The sequence below is a fragment of the Lithobates pipiens genome, unplaced genomic scaffold (genome assembly GCF_037356315.1).
Source record: "Lithobates pipiens isolate NorthernLeopardFrog02 unplaced genomic scaffold, aLitPip1_a1.2 Scaffold_27, whole genome shotgun sequence".
NCBI classification, from domain to species: domain Eukaryota; kingdom Metazoa; phylum Chordata; class Amphibia; order Anura; family Ranidae; genus Lithobates; species Lithobates pipiens.
In genome coordinates this window covers 166,734,714-166,753,442 of record NW_027507788.1, presented here as the reverse complement: position 1 = coordinate 166,753,442, position 18,729 = coordinate 166,734,714, and the positions used below count along the sequence as shown (strand labels likewise).

Sequence of the window (18,729 nt, the reverse complement as noted above, 5' to 3'; positions counted from 1 at the left end):
TCCTTCGCTGGCCCCGGCTACCTGGAAACGCGCTCGAAATGAGCGGACTTTCCTCCGCGTGTGTAGGCGAGTCCGTTCATTTCAAAAGTACAGCGGATAGTCCGGCGGACTTAGTACGCCATATTAGTCCGCTGAAAAAGTGCCGTGTCTGGGCAAGTAGCCCGTTCGGAAAGTCCGGTAGACAGTCGGCTACGTGTGTACGCGGCATTAGATGAAAACCTGTTGGAGTCTGCAAAAGACTTGAGACGGGGTGGAGGTTCACCTTACGGCAGGACAACAACCCTAAACATACAGCCAGAGCTACAATGATATATGCTACAAAGCATATTTATGTGTTAGAATGGGCCAGTCAAAGTCCAGACCTAAATCCAATTGAGAATCTTTGGCAAGACTTGAAAATTGCTTTTCGCAGATGCTATACATGCAATCTGATAGAGCTTGAGCTAGTTTGCAAAGAAGAATGGGCAAAAATTTCACTCTGGTAGAGACAAAGCTGGAAGAGACAAAAAGACTTGCAAAGTATTGACTCGGGGGGCTGAATACAAATTCACGCCACACTTTTCACATAGTATTTGTAAAAAGTTTTTAAAACCATTTATCATGTTCCTTCCACTTCACAATTATCTGCCACTTTGTGTTGGTCGATCACATAAAATCCCAATAAAATACATTTACATTCTTGGTTACAACATGACAAAATGTAAAAAATTTCAAGGGGTGTGAATACTTTTTCAAGGCACTGTACATGGACATCATACTTTACAGCGGATGATACAAATTAGTAGGAGACATACCTTAGATTCACAGAAACAGCTTGCAGCTAGGGATGAGCTCAATGTTCGAGTCGAACATCGGGTGTTCGCCCATTCGCAGAAGAACGAACATTATGGAGCGTTTTCAGCAAATTCGAGCACCGCAAAACACCCCATAATTCACTGCGAGAAAGATGATTGGCCAAAGCATGCACCTGACCTGCATGCTTTGGCCAATCTCAGCGCCCTCTGCTAAGAGAGCCATAATTGGCCAAAGGCGAATTATGGTGGTATTGCAAAACAAAATATACATCATGTCTGGAAGGCCAGCAAAGAGGCAGACGCTCACAGGCCACTAAAAGAGGGCAAGCAGCCTCTGTGTCTACAGTCAATAGTGCTGGTTATGGACATGGTGCATCCTTTTCAGGTGGCCGTGGGGCATGCTTGTCCTTTTTTTCTGCTGCTAGACATGTTATTGAGTCAGAACATGCAGAAGAGTTGGGGGAGTGGATAACAAAGCCATCCTCATCCAGGCTCAGAGTAGTTTGCCTTCCAATGCAGCTGCCAAAGTGGCCTATTCCAGGGCTCCTTGTCCACATTCACTCTTTCCATAGCCCCACCATAGGAGGAAGGAGGGAGGAAGAGGGAGGAGGGAGGAGTTTGCAATTGAGCTACTGGCCTGTCCTGCAGGCAGCGTTCCTTCTGAACGCACATTCAGTGCTGCTGCCGATTTCTAAAAATGAATCAGTCTTGGATCAGCAGCTATCAAGCACCTGCTGCTGATGTAACTGACTGATTTTTCTATGGATGTGGGATCCCTTGAAGACTGCCTATGCTGAGTGACTATCCTACTCCTCCTCAATCTTGATGATGCTAGTTTCAAAAAATATTTTTGGTTTAGGGCACCAGCACCACTGCCTAAGGCCCAATTTTTCTGCCCCTGTTTAACAGGGGCATGTAATTACAATTCTTGATCTAATATTTCACAGCAGGGCATGTTCCTGCAACCACCAAGAGTAACTGAGGGCTTACAGTTTTGTGGCACCACCACCACCAAAGGCCCAATTTTTCTGCAGAGTATATAGTATATATACTTCTGTTCAGAGTACATAGTGCTTGGGGGTCCCCCACGGCATTTAAAAAAAAATTGGGTGCAGGGTTCCCCTTAATATCCATACCAGACCCAAAGGGCCCGGTAATGGGCTGGGGGGGGGGCATGCCCTTTTTCTCAATGATTTTCATCTATATTGCCGGGACCCGACAATACATTATAGCCACAATCATTTTTAAATTACTTTGTTTCCCTTTAGAAGTGTCATTTTGCCGTGGTAAAATGGTGAAACTGCGCCACTTTACGGGCATACTATATTAACCACTTACAGACCGGACCACTTTGCTGGTCAAAGACCAGACCACTTTTTGCGATTCAGCACTGCGTCGCTTTAACTGACAATTGCGCGGTCATGCGACGTGGCTCCCAAACGAAATCGACGTCCTTTTTTTCCCACAAATAGAGCTTTCTTTTGGTGGTATTTGATCACCTCTGCGGGTTTTTTTTTTGCTCTATAAACAAAAATAGAGCGACAATTTTGAAAAAAAACACATTATTTTTTTCTTTATGTTATAATAAATATCCCCCAAAAATATATAAAAAAACATTTTTTTCCCTCAGTTTAGGCCGATACGTATTATTCTACATATTTTTGGTAAAAAAAAAAAAAAAATCGCAATAAGCGATTATTGATTGGTTTGCGCAAAAGTTATAGCGTTTACAAAATAAGGGATAGTTTTATGGCATTTTTATAATTATTTTTTTTACTAGTAATGGCGGCGATCAGCGATTTTTATTGTGACTGCGACATTATGGCGGACACATCGGACATTTTTGACACATTTTTGGGACCATTGTCATTTATACCCCAATCACTGCTATATAAATGCAGTGATTCCTGTGTAAATGACACTGGCAGTGAATGGGTTAACCAGTGGGTGGCAGTGTAGGGGTTAAGTGTTCCTAGGGGTGTGTTACTAACTGTTGGGGGCTGGGCTTTAATTTTGTGAACACTGATCTCTGCTCCAATCACATGGAGCAGAGATCAGCGTCACTAGTTGCTAGGCAGAATGGAGAAATGCTGTTTACAACGGCATTTCTTCATTCGGCCGGTCCGTGAGACGATCGCGGGTATGCCCGCAGCGATCAAGTCCGCGGGTCCCGCGACCGGACTCACGGGGGTCCCGACCAGCGCGGGAGCGCGCCGGCGGCGCGCTCCCGATGGCAGGGCGGCAAATTTAAAGGGATGTACAGGTACGCCCATTTGCCTGCCCGTGCCATTCTGCCGACGTACATCAGCGTGCGCTGGTCGGCAACTGGTTAAAATCACTGTTCCCAAAAAAAAATTTACATTGATACATGTCCCCCTGGGGCAGGACCTGGGTCCCCAAACAATTTATATGGCAAAAACTTGCATATAAGTCTTTAAAATTAGCACTTTGGATTTTTCATGTTCGTGTCCCATAGACTTTAATCGGTGTTCGCACGGTCGAACAAACTTTTTGCATGTTCTGCTGCGAACCGAATCGGGAGATGTTCGGCTCATCCCTACTTGCAACCCATTCAGTTTAAAATAGAGATGAAAGGCAAAACATTTGTTAATAGCTGTGCGTGGGGGGGGGGGGGGGGGAGTGTCAGGACAAGTCTGATCATTGGAGGAAAATCTAGAGAACTGACCACACTGTGCTCTCCTGCTAAGTGCGGCCAATTTTTAAATAAGAAAGCAGAGGGACTGGCATGAACACCAGGAATTTCACACAACAGGAAGCATTACAAAGAGAACAGGATACCTTCTCATACAAGTATATAGTACAGCAGGCACATATCAGGAATATTAAATGTTGGGGTAACAAACAAACACTTTAACCATCATCAGTACATCTATAAATTTGAGGTAAATTAAGCATGGCATTGGCAAGGATGCCTTAAAGCACAAGTCTTACATCAGCTTAAAAACTGAGAAACAGCTTGATTCGTGGGTGCACAAAAACAGGGGAACAGGGGGTTTAGGAAAATCTGGAGTAAGCAATGGTTAAAAGACCCAAACAGGTAGCTGGGTCTCCTACTTTTCAATTTACATTTTCTATATAACTGCCAATAGGTGGGGGGGTTCTATGCTCTGTAGAGTACAACAGTTCAGTCTGCGCTTAAAAATTTTCCACGATAAAATAGAGTTAAACAGAGGTTAGCAAGAAAAACTACGCACCATTAACTGGGTTAATTGTTCACTCTTTGGACTTCCAATTTACTGTAATCTTTTTTTTTTGTAGTGATTCAATTTATTGTGTTTATAGTTCTTAAGACCTTAGCACTGCAATATTTCTGTAACAAGGATAATTAAAATAATAACATTTTCCCAAAGGCCAATACTCCCCCTACCCCTCCACAGGATTTTTACAGAACAATTTTCAAGTTTTCACCCACTTTTACATCTGTGGAGTCAGACAATAAGATCATTTAGGAAATCTGGAATGCTGAAAACACAGGGCTGTTCCCCACAGCAACCAGACAGTTGATACATACTGGAAAGTTGCATTGGTGAAGTCAATGTTTTGCTCTGAAGAGACATAAGAGGGGAGACCAGCTAGCATCCCTTAAGCACCAAGATCAGGTGCAGGCAGGAATTTACAATAAATTCCCAAGGAGAGAGCATGGAAGGCACACAGACACTTCTAGCACTTGCTTACTTTAAGCACTTTTTCTGAAAATTGCACGGTCATGCAATGCTGTACTCAAACAAAATTTGCATATTTTTCCCCACAAATAGAGCTTTCTTTTGGTGGTATTTGATCACCTCTGCAGTTATTTTTTGCGCTACAAATACAAAAAAAGAGCGACAATTTTGAAAAAAAAAAAAATCTAAAAAAATTCCTTCATCAGTTCAGGCCAAAAAAATAAATAAATATATTTTTAAAAAATCACAATGAAAGCATATTGATCACTTTGCGCAGAAGTTATAGCCTCTACAAACTATGGGAAAGATTTATGGCATTTTTGTTACTTTTTCTTTTACTAGTAATGGCAGCGATCTGCGATTTTTAGCAGTACTGCGGCAGACAGATCTGACAATTGACAGATTTTTGGGACCATTGACATTTATACAGCGATCAGAGCTCTAAAAATGCACTGATTACTGTGTAAATGTCACTGGTAAGAAAGGGGTTAACACTAGGGGGCGATCAAGGGGTTAAAGGTGTGTTCCCTGGATGTGTTCTGACTGTATGAGGATAGCACTGACTGGGGGAGGAGACATATCGTCGTTCCTACTTACTAGGAACAACGACACGTCTCCTCTCCCCTGACAGAACAGGGATTTGTGCGTTTACACACACAAATCCCTTTGCTGTCTCTCATGCCCACGATTACGGGCGGGCGGTGGGGATCGTGCCCACCGGCCATGTGCATCGGGTCCCTCGCTGTGTGCTTTTAAAGGGAATGTACCCATACGTTGTTTTGCCCAACCGTGCCATTCTGCCGACGTATATTGGCGTGAGCCGGTCGGCAAGCGGTTAAAGAAAAGGCGATTAGATAAAACCTTTGCCAACCTGTCCAATCCTCAGTCCAACTGTTAGCTGGCACGGCATGGGACCAACAGACAGATCATCAGCACAAAATGACGGTCCTTCTGTTTCTATTGGAAGATTATGTGCACATTAGTGAAAACATTTTTTCTTTTTAGTTTTGGATAGAGTGGTAAAGGGTTTGGACCCCTGTCAAATTTTTACTGCCATCCAGGGCTCCAATAGGGCTCATTTACACTTGTGGTTGGGGATGAGAATGGGGTGGAACACGGTAAAAAATGGCAGTCGAGCTGTGTTTTTATCTTCCCCAACTGCTCTGGGGGTGTACACATGCCACGGCTGCCAAGCTTATTGTGACATAATCACTTTTCCATGTGGCTTATGCAAGTATCACAATACACCAGATTTTATATTCCTACACACCAAGGACTTTTTTTTATGCAAATCAACAATGTAGTTCATCTGTGCCCCCCCCCCCCCAAATCATTTCAGATAAAACTGCATCTCTCATCTATGAAAAACACACACACGCACCTCTTCTTCTCAGCCTGTGCATGCTGTTCTAGCTTCTGACATAAGTAATTTAGGCCAATATTTATATTCAGAAATATTTTGTACCATTTCAATAAAAAAAAAAATCTTTGCCCAAGGGGAGAGCCAATGGGACATACGGCGGAGCTGAATACAAGTTGAAAAAAAAAAAAAAAGAATTATCTTATGGGCTGAAATTAGAATAATCTAGCACAGGCATCAGTAAATGTCAGACCGCAGTCAGGACCAAGTCATTATCTCATCCGGATCCCTGTGGTCTCACCCTTAGGAGTCATTCTGCCCAGCACCATCAACACTGCTATTCTTACAGAGCTGACAACTGGGGGTAGGACAGCTCTGGACAGAGAGCAGGGCCTGCCCGAGTTAACAAGCAGCTGACTGCTTGCAAGGATGGAAGGCGGTCATCACACAAACATGCGATTCAGACCTCTGTCAGAAGAATATTTTTACTGCCTGGACCTCTGATTTTTATTTAATTCAATACCCTTGATCTAGCAGTTGTGTCAAAGAAACCATTTAACTTTAAACTTGTCAGTTTTCACCCTTCCCCTTCCTAAACCTGTCCTATACATGGGCTTTGTTCCTGTCAGAACAGTTTCTCTGCATACAAGCTAATGGAAATAAACTAAAACAAAAAGACGCTTAAAAGCAGCTTAAACGTCAACTGCATGAGGCTGGACCACACGCCCCTTTTCACCCTAAAGCTGAAATACAGACTAGTATGGTCTGAATATGGATAGCACGTCTGAAACCTCTGCTACACTATACCCCTGCTCCACCACACACTGAAACCTTAGTTCATCTAGAAGCTACTTATTTGCAAGGCCTTTCATTTCTTCATTGTAAAAATGATGGACAATCTTGAGGCATCCCATTCTAAAATGTAAATCATTAAACTAATAGTTTTACATAATGCAACAACATCTACACACACTTAGAACACACACTGCAGGCAATTTAATACTACTAAGCAAAATACATCTTTGCACAGTGGTACTGACTATTAATCAAGTGTTTCTCTTCTCCCTCAGCTTCTCTCTTTCATGTTATCTCAATGCTGATGGAGAGGGGCAGGGGAGGGCAAACAAGGATCCTGTGCAGGCTACTGAGGACCCCCTTATCAACCAATGATGTCATCGGTTGATGGGAGGCCAGCGGATTGAAGGTTGTAATGGTTCACAATGTGGCTTTGTGTAACTAAAAGGCAGGCCTTATCCACCCGCTGGTTTGTATACAGTTTTGGGGCAATTGTTTTTTTTTTTACCAAGGCACCCTGGTTTAAAAAGGCTAGGGTAGACCTCTTCCCATTAGCCATCACCAGCTAGCGACCTGACCAGGTCTACACCTTGCTTTCAGCACCCTGTGCACCTGCATCACACAAGAAAAATGCACCTAAAAGCATACTGTATTTGCTCATCTACCATAACCCTTACCCAGTGTAGCCAATGACCATAAGTGAGACTACAGAGGCAGGAGAAGGTGGCGCCAGTATATTAATTCAGATTTGTCCATCTCTGAATTTACTGGTAATTGTAACTTGGTTTTCAGGGAAAATAACTTTTTAGTTTTTGTTTAACAACAAGCTGACTATTTGGAATAAATTTAAAAGCAAGCCATGAAATCCCATGATAAATATTTTCTATCACTTTGACACACATAATTAGATTACACAGGAAAATGTAGGCATATGCTGCAAGCTGTTTTGATCTGGGGGCTGGGAGTGGTCAGAGTAGCAGTGGGTGTGATCAACTGCATTTCAGTTCTGATGCGCCTCCCCTGATTCCAGGGAGAATGTTCTGGAAGAGGAGGCTGGGCATAGAGCTGGAGTGGCAGGCAGCACATGTGGGAACCCGTACCAATCCCTAGCTGACAATGGCAGGGGGCAGGCCTCGGTATATATATATATATATATATATATATATATATATATATATATATATATATATACACACACACACACACACACATACATATACATACACATATACACCAAGGCCACATGCTGCTGGGGAGTAGTCGACTGTGTGATGTGAGGAATGGAGTGCTAGACAGCCGCAGGAGCACGCCCCCATCTGGGGGGGGGGGGGTGGGATTGCAGGAGGAGGCCCAGGGAGAACTGTGAGGGAACATTGCCTATACATGGCCAGTGGCAGGGAACTCCTGGAGCAGAGGGGCAGGAGAAGCTGTCGCATGGTTTGGAAAAAGTTCCTCATCAAGGACTCAGGGCTGGAAGGTCGGTGAGTGTTACCACAGTGGATGGCTGGAGGACGTGCCAGGGATTCTATAAGGGAACTCTACTTTTACATGGTAACTAGCAGAGTCTTTATCATGCACACGTGGATGGTGAAGAGTCCTGGATCAGAGAAGACACTGTGGGGATGTGTGTGTCAAATCAGTGTGGCGGGGGAACACATGATTTACAAGTTTGACTGGCTGGGAGCAGTAGTCCATTTTCTAGAAGATAGAGTTTAACCTACTAGGCCTCCGGGGAGAGGTTCTGCAGGCCTATTAGCAGCGAGTCACCAGAGCCAGTAGAGGGGCTTATTCAGAGTGAGCTCTTCATACCCATTAGAAGAGGAATAGGTTATACCCTAATGTAATTACACGTTGTGCAGGAGGAAACTAAGAGTGCAAGGAGAAGCAAGTTTGGGCAGGCGGTGAAGAGAACCAAGACCATTACTTTTACATGGTCAAAAGTCATGTTTATGTCCCTCACACGGTGATGGATGGAGAACTCTTAGTAAAGGCAGTCTGCATAGGAGATGCAGAGGGAGTATCAGTCTGCAGGGAGCTGTAGGAGAAGATTTCTACTTAGTCAAGTGTTCACATTCAATCTTCAGGCTCTAAATATGATCAAAGTAAATTGAAACCTGTAAATATGATGGTAATGATTAATTCTATGGGCACCCCATATCCCAATCCCTATCCAAACTGTACCCCCCAATAAAGCAAATCTCACAAATGACTGTTCATTCATCGTCTCTGGAAAGGATGCATAAAGTCTGGCAGTGGGGTGATTTGGCGGATTGTCAGTAGTGCTAACATCATGGCTACACATATATATAATATTTCATGTGTGTGTATAATATATAATAAAGGAAAAAAATATGTTTGGCTTAAAGCTCAACCAACTTTGTTGGATTAGAGAAGATTGTTCTTAGCTGCGGAGAAGTAATTCATGTTAAACAATATGCCTCACTGTATACGGTTTTTGCAACCTGCCCCTTAAGTTGGGGTGGCTATCAGATCTTTTAAAACAGCCAACAGCTTATTGAAATAGTGCACACAGTAGGTTGATAAAGCTGCTGCTGGATTATGAGCCTTAGCATTGTCAGCCTGCAACAGGAAATGCTGTCACTGGCAGGATCTCCAGGTAAGACATTTTGGAAGAGATTCACAAAAAATGATTCGTTTATGAAAACCGTATAGCCAGACATGATGCCAGACATACATACCGAGAAAAAGATTTTGGGTTTGCATATGCTGTATTTCATTAGTGTGTTTGTACACCCCCCCCCCAAAAAAAAATCTGAACCAACTCCTATGGGACTTTATAGGCAAAACATATTAAAATTCATATAAATAAAATGTTTCTCTTCGTATTTAACAAAATCATATTATCAAATTCAAAAACGCGTGATAGGACAGCGAATTGCATAAAAGCATACTAGTGCTTTGAATTCAACAGAAATATCCATTCATCCTAACCTGGGGAGATTTCTAACAGCATTTAGTTTATGAACATGAACAGTGAATCCCCAATAATGGGAAGTACTCAATGCGTTTCAATTCTTCTTCAGTGTTTGAAAAGTAGATCAAATAAAATGCACATGCAAACTTATAGACAAACAGACAAACTCTAAAATCTGGGATGGTGGAGATCTCCATATCGCCAATTGACCAATAAGACCCACCCAGAAGGGGAAGATACACTATTATTACTATTAGTATTATCTATTACACTGTCACCCCGGAAGCAATGTAGGGATAGCATTGTAATACGTTTTACCTATAAAGTCCCATGGGAGTTCTTTAGTTCAGGCAGTTAAGGAACGTTGGCATGCACAATCAGACCTCTACCACTGATTACTAGGGATGAGCTTAATGTTCGAGTCGAACATACGTTCGACTCGAACATTGGCTGTTCGCACATTCGGCGAATACAGAACATTATGGGCCATTCGCGCCAAATTCGTGTGGCGCTCATGGCCCACAATGCACTGCGCCATCGCAGTGCATTGCTGGCTCATGATTGGCCAAGCATGCATTGTGACCCCGCATGCTTGGCCAATCACAGCGCCGGCAGCGAGGAGAGCCCTGATTGGCCACAGGAAGGATGCCTGTGGCCAATCATAGCTCAGGCTGTGTAGTACACGCCCCACACTATATAAGGCCACCAGCGTGGTGGCCTTGTGTAGTGTGTTGGCGTCTGTAGGAGCTAGTGGGTGTTCTCTGTGTACCTTCAACACAGTATACACCGTTCGTCATCGGCCGATTTAGCTCTTCTGTAATTGAGCTTTTAGCAATCTGCAGGAGTTTGTGGGTGTTGTCTGCGTGCCCTGAGCGCAGTATACACCATTATATCCACCTATATAGCTAGCTATATTGCACTTCTGTAATAGAGCTTGCAGTCAGTTGTAGGAGATTGTGCGTGTTGTCTGCGTGCCCTGAGCGCACTATACACTATTATATCCACCTATATAGCTAGATATATTGCTCTTCTGTAATAGAGCTTGCAGTCAGTTGTAGGAGATTGTGGGTGTTGTCTGTGTGCCCTGACTGCAGTATACACCATTATCCACCTATATAGCTGTTCTCTAATTGAGCCATCTGCAGGAGTTAGTTGGTGTTGTGTGGCTCCAGCACAGCACAGTATACACCAGTATCTACCCTTTAATTCCTGTTCTATAATAAAGGCATCTGCAGGAGTTAGTGGGTGTTGTGTGCCTCCAGCACAATATACACTACCCAATTGCTGGTTTTCCCATCTCCCTTCAGGCCATTACCATGTCTGGAAGGCCAACAAGGAGAGGCAGACAGGCGCGAGCTGGTAAAAGAGGGCAAGCAGGCTCTGTGTCTAGAGACAACTGGTCGTGGACGCGGTGCATCGTCGTCATCAGCACGGGGCCATGGTACATGCTTGTCCTTCTTTTTGGCAGCTGGACGTGTTGAGCCGCATTATGCCGAAGACTTGGTAGAGTGGATGACCAAGCCCTCTTCATCCTCCTCATCCTCTCTCACCCAGGCTCAGGGTACTAGCAAAGCAGCTGCCAATGCATCGTCTTCCTTCGTCTCAATGTCATCATCAGTGACTCCTTCCCTAGACCCACCACATCCTCCTGAGGAGTCCCCTGAACTCTTGAGCACAGTGTTGGGTACATGCTCCAGGAGGATGCCCAGTGTTTTGTAGGCTCTGATGATGATACTCAGCTAGAGGAAAGCAGTAGCGTGAGAGCAGAGAGAGGGGATGCTCAAGAAGGACAGCAATCTGGCAGTCATGTTCCACAAGCTGCAGCATACTGCCAGGTTTGCTCCAGCGATGAAGAGGGAGGGGATGATGAGGGCACTGACTCCACGTGGGTGCCTGGTAGGAGAGAGGAGGAGGAGGAGGCACATGTCCAACGAGGCAGGATGCCCTCCGGGGGCCAGCTTAGGGGCAGCACACCGACTGAATCACACCGCAGAGCTCCGCCTGTGCAGGGCGCTGCCTCTGTGCGTTATTCTAAAAGTTCTTTGGTGTGGGCCTTTTTTGAGAAGAGTGCATCAGATTGCACTGCTGCTATTTGCAACATATGTCTCAAGTGTATCTCGCGTGGCCAAAACATCAGCCGCTTGGGCACCACATGCTTGACCAGACATATGTTGACCTACCATGCAGCTCATTGGCAAGCGTACCTCAAAGACCCACACCAAAGAACAAAGCGGACCTCTCCTTGCTCCTCATCAGCTGGGATCTCCAACCCCACTAGACCTTCAGTCCTCTCTGAAACCTGCTCTGAGAGGAATGAAGGTGTAGAATTAGGTGTGTCACAGCCAAGTGCTTCCGGGCACTCTGCTAGCAGTACACCCACGTCCAATCATAGCAGGCAAATTTCCCTGCCCCAGCTGCTGGACCATCGAAAGAAATTCACTCCCATCCATCCACATGCCCAGCGGTTGAATGCTAGCTTGGCTAGCATTCAACTGCTGCCTTTTCAGTTGGTAGACTTGGCCCCCTTCTGTGAGTTTGTACAATGTGCGGTTCCTCAGTGGCAGGTCCCCAAACGCCAACGCTAATGATTCCGGCTCTCTACTGGCATGTGGAAGGCAATGTCCTTGCCTCGCTGGACAGGGCGGTCAGCAGTAAGGTGCATATTACCACTGACTCATGGTCCAGCAGGCATGGACAGGGACGTTACCTGTCTTTCACGGCCCATTGGGTCACTCTTCTGGCAGCTGGGAAGGATGAAGGACAAGGTGCAGTAGTGTTGGAGGTTGTTCCGCCACCACACCTCCAAAATGCTACTACTGGTTGTGACACCTCTCTCCTCCACCCCCTCCTCTTCTTCTTCCTCCATGGCCTCTTCCAGTGCTCTGTCCTCAGAACCAGCGGTGCTCCGTAGGTGTTCAAGGGGCTACGCAAGTATGCAGGCAAAACAATGCCATGCCGTGCTTGCGCTGGTTTGTTTGGGGGACAGGAGCCAAACTGGGGCAGATATTTTGTCAGCTCTGCAGGGGCAGGCCGAGAGGTGGTTGACGCCACGCCAGCTTAAGCCAGGAATGGTGGTTTGCGACAATGGCACCAACCTCCTCTCCGCCCTCCGACAGGGACAACTGAGCCATGTGCCCTGTGTGGCTCACGTCCTTAACCTGGTGGTGCAGCGGTTCTTGGGCAGGTACCCGGGCTTACAGGATGTCCTGAAGCAGGCCAGGAAAGTCTGTGTGCATTTCCGCCGATCATTTAATGCCTGTGCTCGGCTGGCTGAGCTCCAAAAGGAGTTGAACCTGCCCAAGAACTGCCTTATATGTGACATGCCCACCAGGTGGAACTCAACGTTGGCCATGCTGCAGCGGCTGTACACGCAGCAGAGGGCCATCAATGAGTACGTGTGCGACTACAGCACCAGGACAGGGTCAGGGGAGCTTAGTTTTTTCTCACCACGCCAGTGGGGCATGATCAGGGATGCATGCACTGTCCTGTCACCGTTTGAGGAGGCCACAAGGATGGTGAGCAGTGACAGTGCGTGCATCAGTGACACTGTACCTCTTGCCCACCTGTTGGAGCATATGCTGTGCTGAATAATGGACAGGGCACTTGAGGCAGAACAGAGGCAGGAAGAGGAGGACTTCCTTGCCTCTCAAGGCCCCCTTTATCCAGACAGTGTTCCTGCTGTCCCACCCATCACACAGGAAGAGAACAAGGAGGAGGAGGAGGAGGAGGAGGAGGATGATTGTGTCAGCATGGAGGTGGAGGCTGGCACTCAGCATCAGCAGCAGTCTTGTAAGGATGATTTACAGTCCCAAGAAACCAGTGGACTTGTACGTGGCTGGGAGGAGGTAGCTGCGGATCATGTTGTCCTTAGGGATCCAGAGGACTCCGTACCGAATGCCTAAACTAACCTACGCTGCATGGCCTCCCTGATCCTGCAAAGCCTGCGGAAGGATCCTTGTATTCTTCGGATCAAGGAGAGGGACCATTACTGGCTGGCCACTCTCCTTGATCCACGGTACAAGGGTAAGGTTGCCGAACTTATCTTCCCGTCGCAGAGGGAGCAGAGGAAGAGACATCTCCGGGAGGCCTTGCAGAAAGGTCTGTGCAACGCGATCCCAGAGACTGGGAGGTTACAAACTCCTGGTCCTGGACAACATGTTGCTGAGGCATCGGTCTGAAGGAGCGGTGGAGAAGGTGGCCGTCTGACCGATGTGTTCAGACAATTTTTTAGTCCGCAGCCCCAAGGTATGATCGGTTCCAGCAACCATCGCCAGCGTTTGCAGGAATACCTAGCGGCAAGGTCAGACTTGGACACCTTTCCCACCGAAAATCCTCTGGCTTACTGGGTCTTGAGGATGAATCACTGGCCAGAACTTGCACAGTATGCAATTGAGCTACTGGCCTGTCCTGCATCCAGCGTTCTTTTGGAACGCACCTTCAGTGCTGCTGGTGGCTTTGTTACCGATCACAGGGTGCGCCTGTCCACCGACTCGGTTGATCGACTGACCTTCATAAAGATTAATCAGTTTTGGATCACCCACAGCTACCAAGCACCTGAAGCTGATGTAACCGAATAATTTTTTTTTTAAATATCACATCCCTTCAAGACTGCCTATGCAGAGTGACTGTCCTGTTATGTTGATTGTCTATCCTCTTCCTCCTCCGCTGATATGTTGGAAGAACATTTTTGGTTCTGGGTGATGCCACCAGCCCAATTTTTCAGCCCCTGTTTAACAGGGGCGGTAAATTACAATTTTTGATGCAATGCTTTGCAGCAGGGCTCATTCCTGCACCACAACTAGAGTATATGGGAGAGGTTGCAGTGTTGTGGCACCAGCACCAGTGCCTAAGGCCCAATTTTTCAGCCCCTGTTTAACAGGGGCATGTAATTACAATTCTTGATATAATATTTCACAGCAGGGCCCGTTCCTGTGCCCACCGAGAGTAAATGTGAGGACTTATAGTGTTGTGGCACCAGCACCACAACCACCAAAGGCCCAATTTTTCTACCACTGTTCAACAATGGCATGTAATTACAATTCTTGATATAATCGTTCACAGCAGGGATCTCCAGCGCCCACCAAGAGTCACTTTGAGGGCTTACAATGTTGTGGCAACGCCAACACTTTGTTCCGCCATTTCTGCAGAGCATATAGGGCAGGCCCCTACTTTCAAACATCCAACTTACAAACGTCTCCTACTTGCAAACGGAAGGAGAGGACAGGAAGTGAGATGAAAAAAGACGGACGGCAAAACAAATTATACAGGGGTGATAACCCTTCCCATGTTTTCCAAAAAGCTTAAAAATAGATTTTTTGACTGGAGCTACACTTTAAAAATGTACCAGTTCAAAATTACAAACAGATTCAACTTAACACAACAAACCTACACAGTCCCTGTCTTGTTTGCACCGCCTGTATACTGCTGTTCTGAGTATATAGGGCCTGGGGGCCCCACGTCTTTCCTTTTTTTAATATGGGTACCGGGCTCCCCTTAATATCTGTACAAGACCCAAAGGGGCTGGTAATGGGCAGGGGGCTACCCATGCCATTTTTCTCTATGATTTTCATCCATATTGTCGGAACCAGATATTACATTAAAAACGCAAGCAGTTTTAAATGACTTTTTTTCCGTTAAATGTCATTTTGTGCAGGGACTGTTCTAAACACGAAAACACGTGGCACTTCACAGGCATACTATAGACACCCCCCAGGCACGATATTTAAAGGAATATTTCACTTTTTTTTTTCACTTTAATCGTCATTAAAATCAGTGCTCCCACCAAATCGGCCATTTTTAAAAACATTTTAGGCATTGACCCATGTCCCCTGGGGCAGGAGCCAGGTCCCCAAACCCTTTTTAGGAGAGTATCTTGCATATTAGCCTTTAAAATTAGCCCTTTTTATTTCGAACGTTGAGTCCCATAGTCTTCAATGGGGTTCTAAAGTTCGTACGAATTTGCGGTCCGTTCGAAAGTTCTGATGCAAACCGAATCAGGGGGGTGTTCGGCTCATCCCTACTGATTACAATATCCCAATAAAAACTAGGGGAATGATATTGTCTGTCAGGTTACAATGGTTACTTCGCATCTTGTTAAGGCATCTCGGGTGACACATTTCTACTTTATTTCTGCCACTTCAAGTATTTATATATTGCAAACATCGATTTTGAGTTTTGCAACACAGATCCAAGATATGCCTTTCACCTGCATTTTAATATAGATTAACTACAGACATTTGGTTATTCAGGTGTGCAGCAATTTTTCTATAAACATTTATTACTCTGCTTTATGACCTGTCAACACAGACAAGAAAAAAATAACCTAACCAATATTTTAGGACTGACTGCTCGAATATGCTTTGGCTGGGAAAACTTGCCAGGAAACCGTGACTCAACAACTATTTAAACAAATACATTTAAATGATATACTTGTTAATCACTTTCAATTCAAAAGCAAATTGAGGAAACGAATGGAGCACAATGCGTTTACATGCAGAGTACAGCTGAGGAAAGTTTGAGGTTGTAGGGATTAAAAGGCTTTTCTGGACAGACAGGATGAGCAGCACTGGCTGGCATCCATCCAGGTAGTTATATATTGAGCACACTCAGTGAAAGAATCACTGATCCGTTTACAATCTATGCTGGACTATTGTCCAGTGGAACTAATAAGATATCAACCTGACATTTCTCCTCTATTTCAGGTGAATTAATCTCCATGTCAGAATGCTTTCCTACATGCGGAAGAAGCTAAATCTTCACTTGAAGCGTCACCGTCGCAGGTCACGGCTGGTGTCCAAAGATGGAAGATGCAACATCGAATTTGGCAATGTGGAAGAGCAATCCAGAATAGCCTTTCTGGCGGACATCTGGACCACTATTCTGGACTTGAGATGGAGGTACAAGATGACCATTTTTATTTCGGCATTTCTAGGGAGCTGGTTTTTTTTTGGTTTGCTTTGGTATGCTGTTGCCTACTTGCACAAGGACCTTCCAGAATTCAACCCTCCAAAAAACTTTACCCCTTGCGTTGAAAATATTAATGGTCTGACCTCTGCCTTCCTCTTTTCTTTGGAAACACAAGTGACCATTGGATATGGGTTCCGTTGTGTGACTGAGCAGTGTGGCACAGCCATTTTCCTACTGGTCATTCAGTCCATCTTGGGAGTAATAATTAACTCATTTATGTGTGGAGCCATCCTAGCCAAGATCTCTAGACCCAAAAAAAGAGCAAAAACCATAACATTTAGCAAGAATGCCGTCATTAGCAAGCGAGGTGGGAAACTTTGCCTTCTTATACGTGTTGCAAATTTAAGGAAAAGCTTGCTGATAGGAGGTCACATTTATGGAAAATTGCTGAAAACCACCATTACACCTGAGGGAGAGACCATTATCTTAGATCAAGTAAACATTGATTTTACAGTGGATGCCGGAAATGAGAACCTCTTTTTTGTATCACCATTGACAATCTATCATGTTATCGATAAAAGCAGCCCATTCTATGAGATGTCAGCTGAGACTCTTCTACAGCATGACTTTGAGTTGGTAGTTTTTCTAGACGGAACAGTAGAAGCAACAAGTGCTACCTGTCAAGTGCGCACATCTTACACCCCCGAAGAGGTGCTCTGGGGGTTTCGCTTTGCTCCAATTGTGTCTAAAACCAAGGAAGGCAAATATCGTGTAGATTTTAGTAACTTCGGAAAGACTGTGGAGGTGGAAACACCTCACTGTGGTTTTTGTCTGCACAATAAGAAGGATGCCAAAGCCAAGCTGGACCAAGGTTATGATAACCTAGCCTTTGTCTTGGAAATTCCAGAGGCCCCCGGAAGCAATGAAACAAAAATGTAAAACAATAAACTTTTTTTTTTATTCATAAAAGATCCAAGAGATCATTCTAAGTCCACAAGGACTGTAAAATGTCAATTCTCTGTGAGAAAATACATATGCATATGGTCTATATGATGTTGCTTTGTCAAAAATCTATTTAACTTTTGGGTATACAGAAACTGGGTGAAAACTAAAGTGGAACCATAGTATTAAGAATTTACAACAAAGGAGATTGCAAAAGATGGTAACGGTCAAAGTGGTAGGACATTACAATCTAATATGAATACACGCAAAGAGCCTTAACAAGACAAGTTTGTAAAGTAATACAGTTTGAAAATAGAATAGCAGAAAGGAAGGTAGGGATGCAACTGACTCCAGAAGCGAGAAGTGGGAAAGATCAGGATCCCTTTCCTGCTTGAAAGGACTTGTGGCAGAGCTGTGTAAATTTTAGAACTGAATGGACATGAATACAAAATTGTTTAGCAGGTGAAAAAGCTCCCATATTTGTATTTAATCTGTGTATTTAGCAGAGTTCAGCTTTAAGTTACACTAGAGGTCATCTTTTGAGATGCAATAGAAGACATCAGGATGTTTTGTTGTAAATCATATATTGTTTATGTTGGATTAAAAAAAAATCTTTTACTCCTTATGAAAAGAAATGTCATTTGCATCACAAAATAAAAAAATGTATTAAAACAAATCATTATTTCTTTCTGTTATAAAAAATATTACTGCATAATGGAATTGTATTTTGTTATTTAATAACACCAAACCTATCTGCATTAAAAGAATCCTATAGGGCCAGTTTAAGACCATCCATGACCATTCTGAATTATACTGATGCATTGTAGATTGAGTATTATGATCTACGTAAAGCACAACACCATCTAAACAAAACAGTAAAGGCCAAACAGTACAATTACCATCTTCGTATATATCAGTACAACAGATGCTTATTAAAGTTGAACTCCTTGACAGGCAAATATGGTCTAAAATCATGTATTATTTACTTAACTCTTGGTGTGCTTTATGTGTTTCCTCCAGATCTGTGCAGTATTCCAGTGCGTATTTGACACATTGTAGGAGTTAGTTTCCTGTAGTAAAGACTGGTCACTGCTGCTCTTACTCCTTGTGCAGGGTAACTCGTCTTGTCTCCACCCACTCCTGTAGTTTTCTGCAGGCAGCTTGTAGTGGGTGGACTTGCTGCACCCCCCAGAACTGCAATACCATTTGGTGCCCAGAAAGCAAATATATACCCTTTATATCTACTGATACATATTTAAATGAAAGCTTTTATAACTGAATTTCATCTTTAAAATTCTTATTTACAGTGTAAAT

The 18,729-nt window shown here is 44.4% G+C and overlaps 2 protein-coding genes across 6 annotated transcripts in view; one reads left to right on the top strand and one right to left on the bottom strand.

The window, feature by feature from the left end:
* The window catches only part of KCNJ1 (potassium inwardly rectifying channel subfamily J member 1), a 55,423-nt gene extending 37,332 nt beyond the window's left edge, over positions 1–18,091 (top strand). For all 4 annotated transcript variants that reach the window (XM_077457854.1, XM_077457853.1, XM_077457852.1 and 1 more), the window contains one exon: positions 16,269–18,091. In XM_077457854.1, the coding sequence (XP_077313980.1) occupies positions 16,291–17,412 (1,122 nt within the window). In that variant the 5' untranslated portion in view covers positions 16,269–16,290 and the 3' untranslated portion in view covers positions 17,413–18,091. The remainder of the gene's footprint in view (positions 1–16,268) is intronic.
* Positions 1–18,729, bottom strand: part of KCNJ5 (potassium inwardly rectifying channel subfamily J member 5) — a 244,474-nt gene that overhangs the window by 121,126 nt on the left and 104,619 nt on the right. The window lies entirely within an intron of this gene.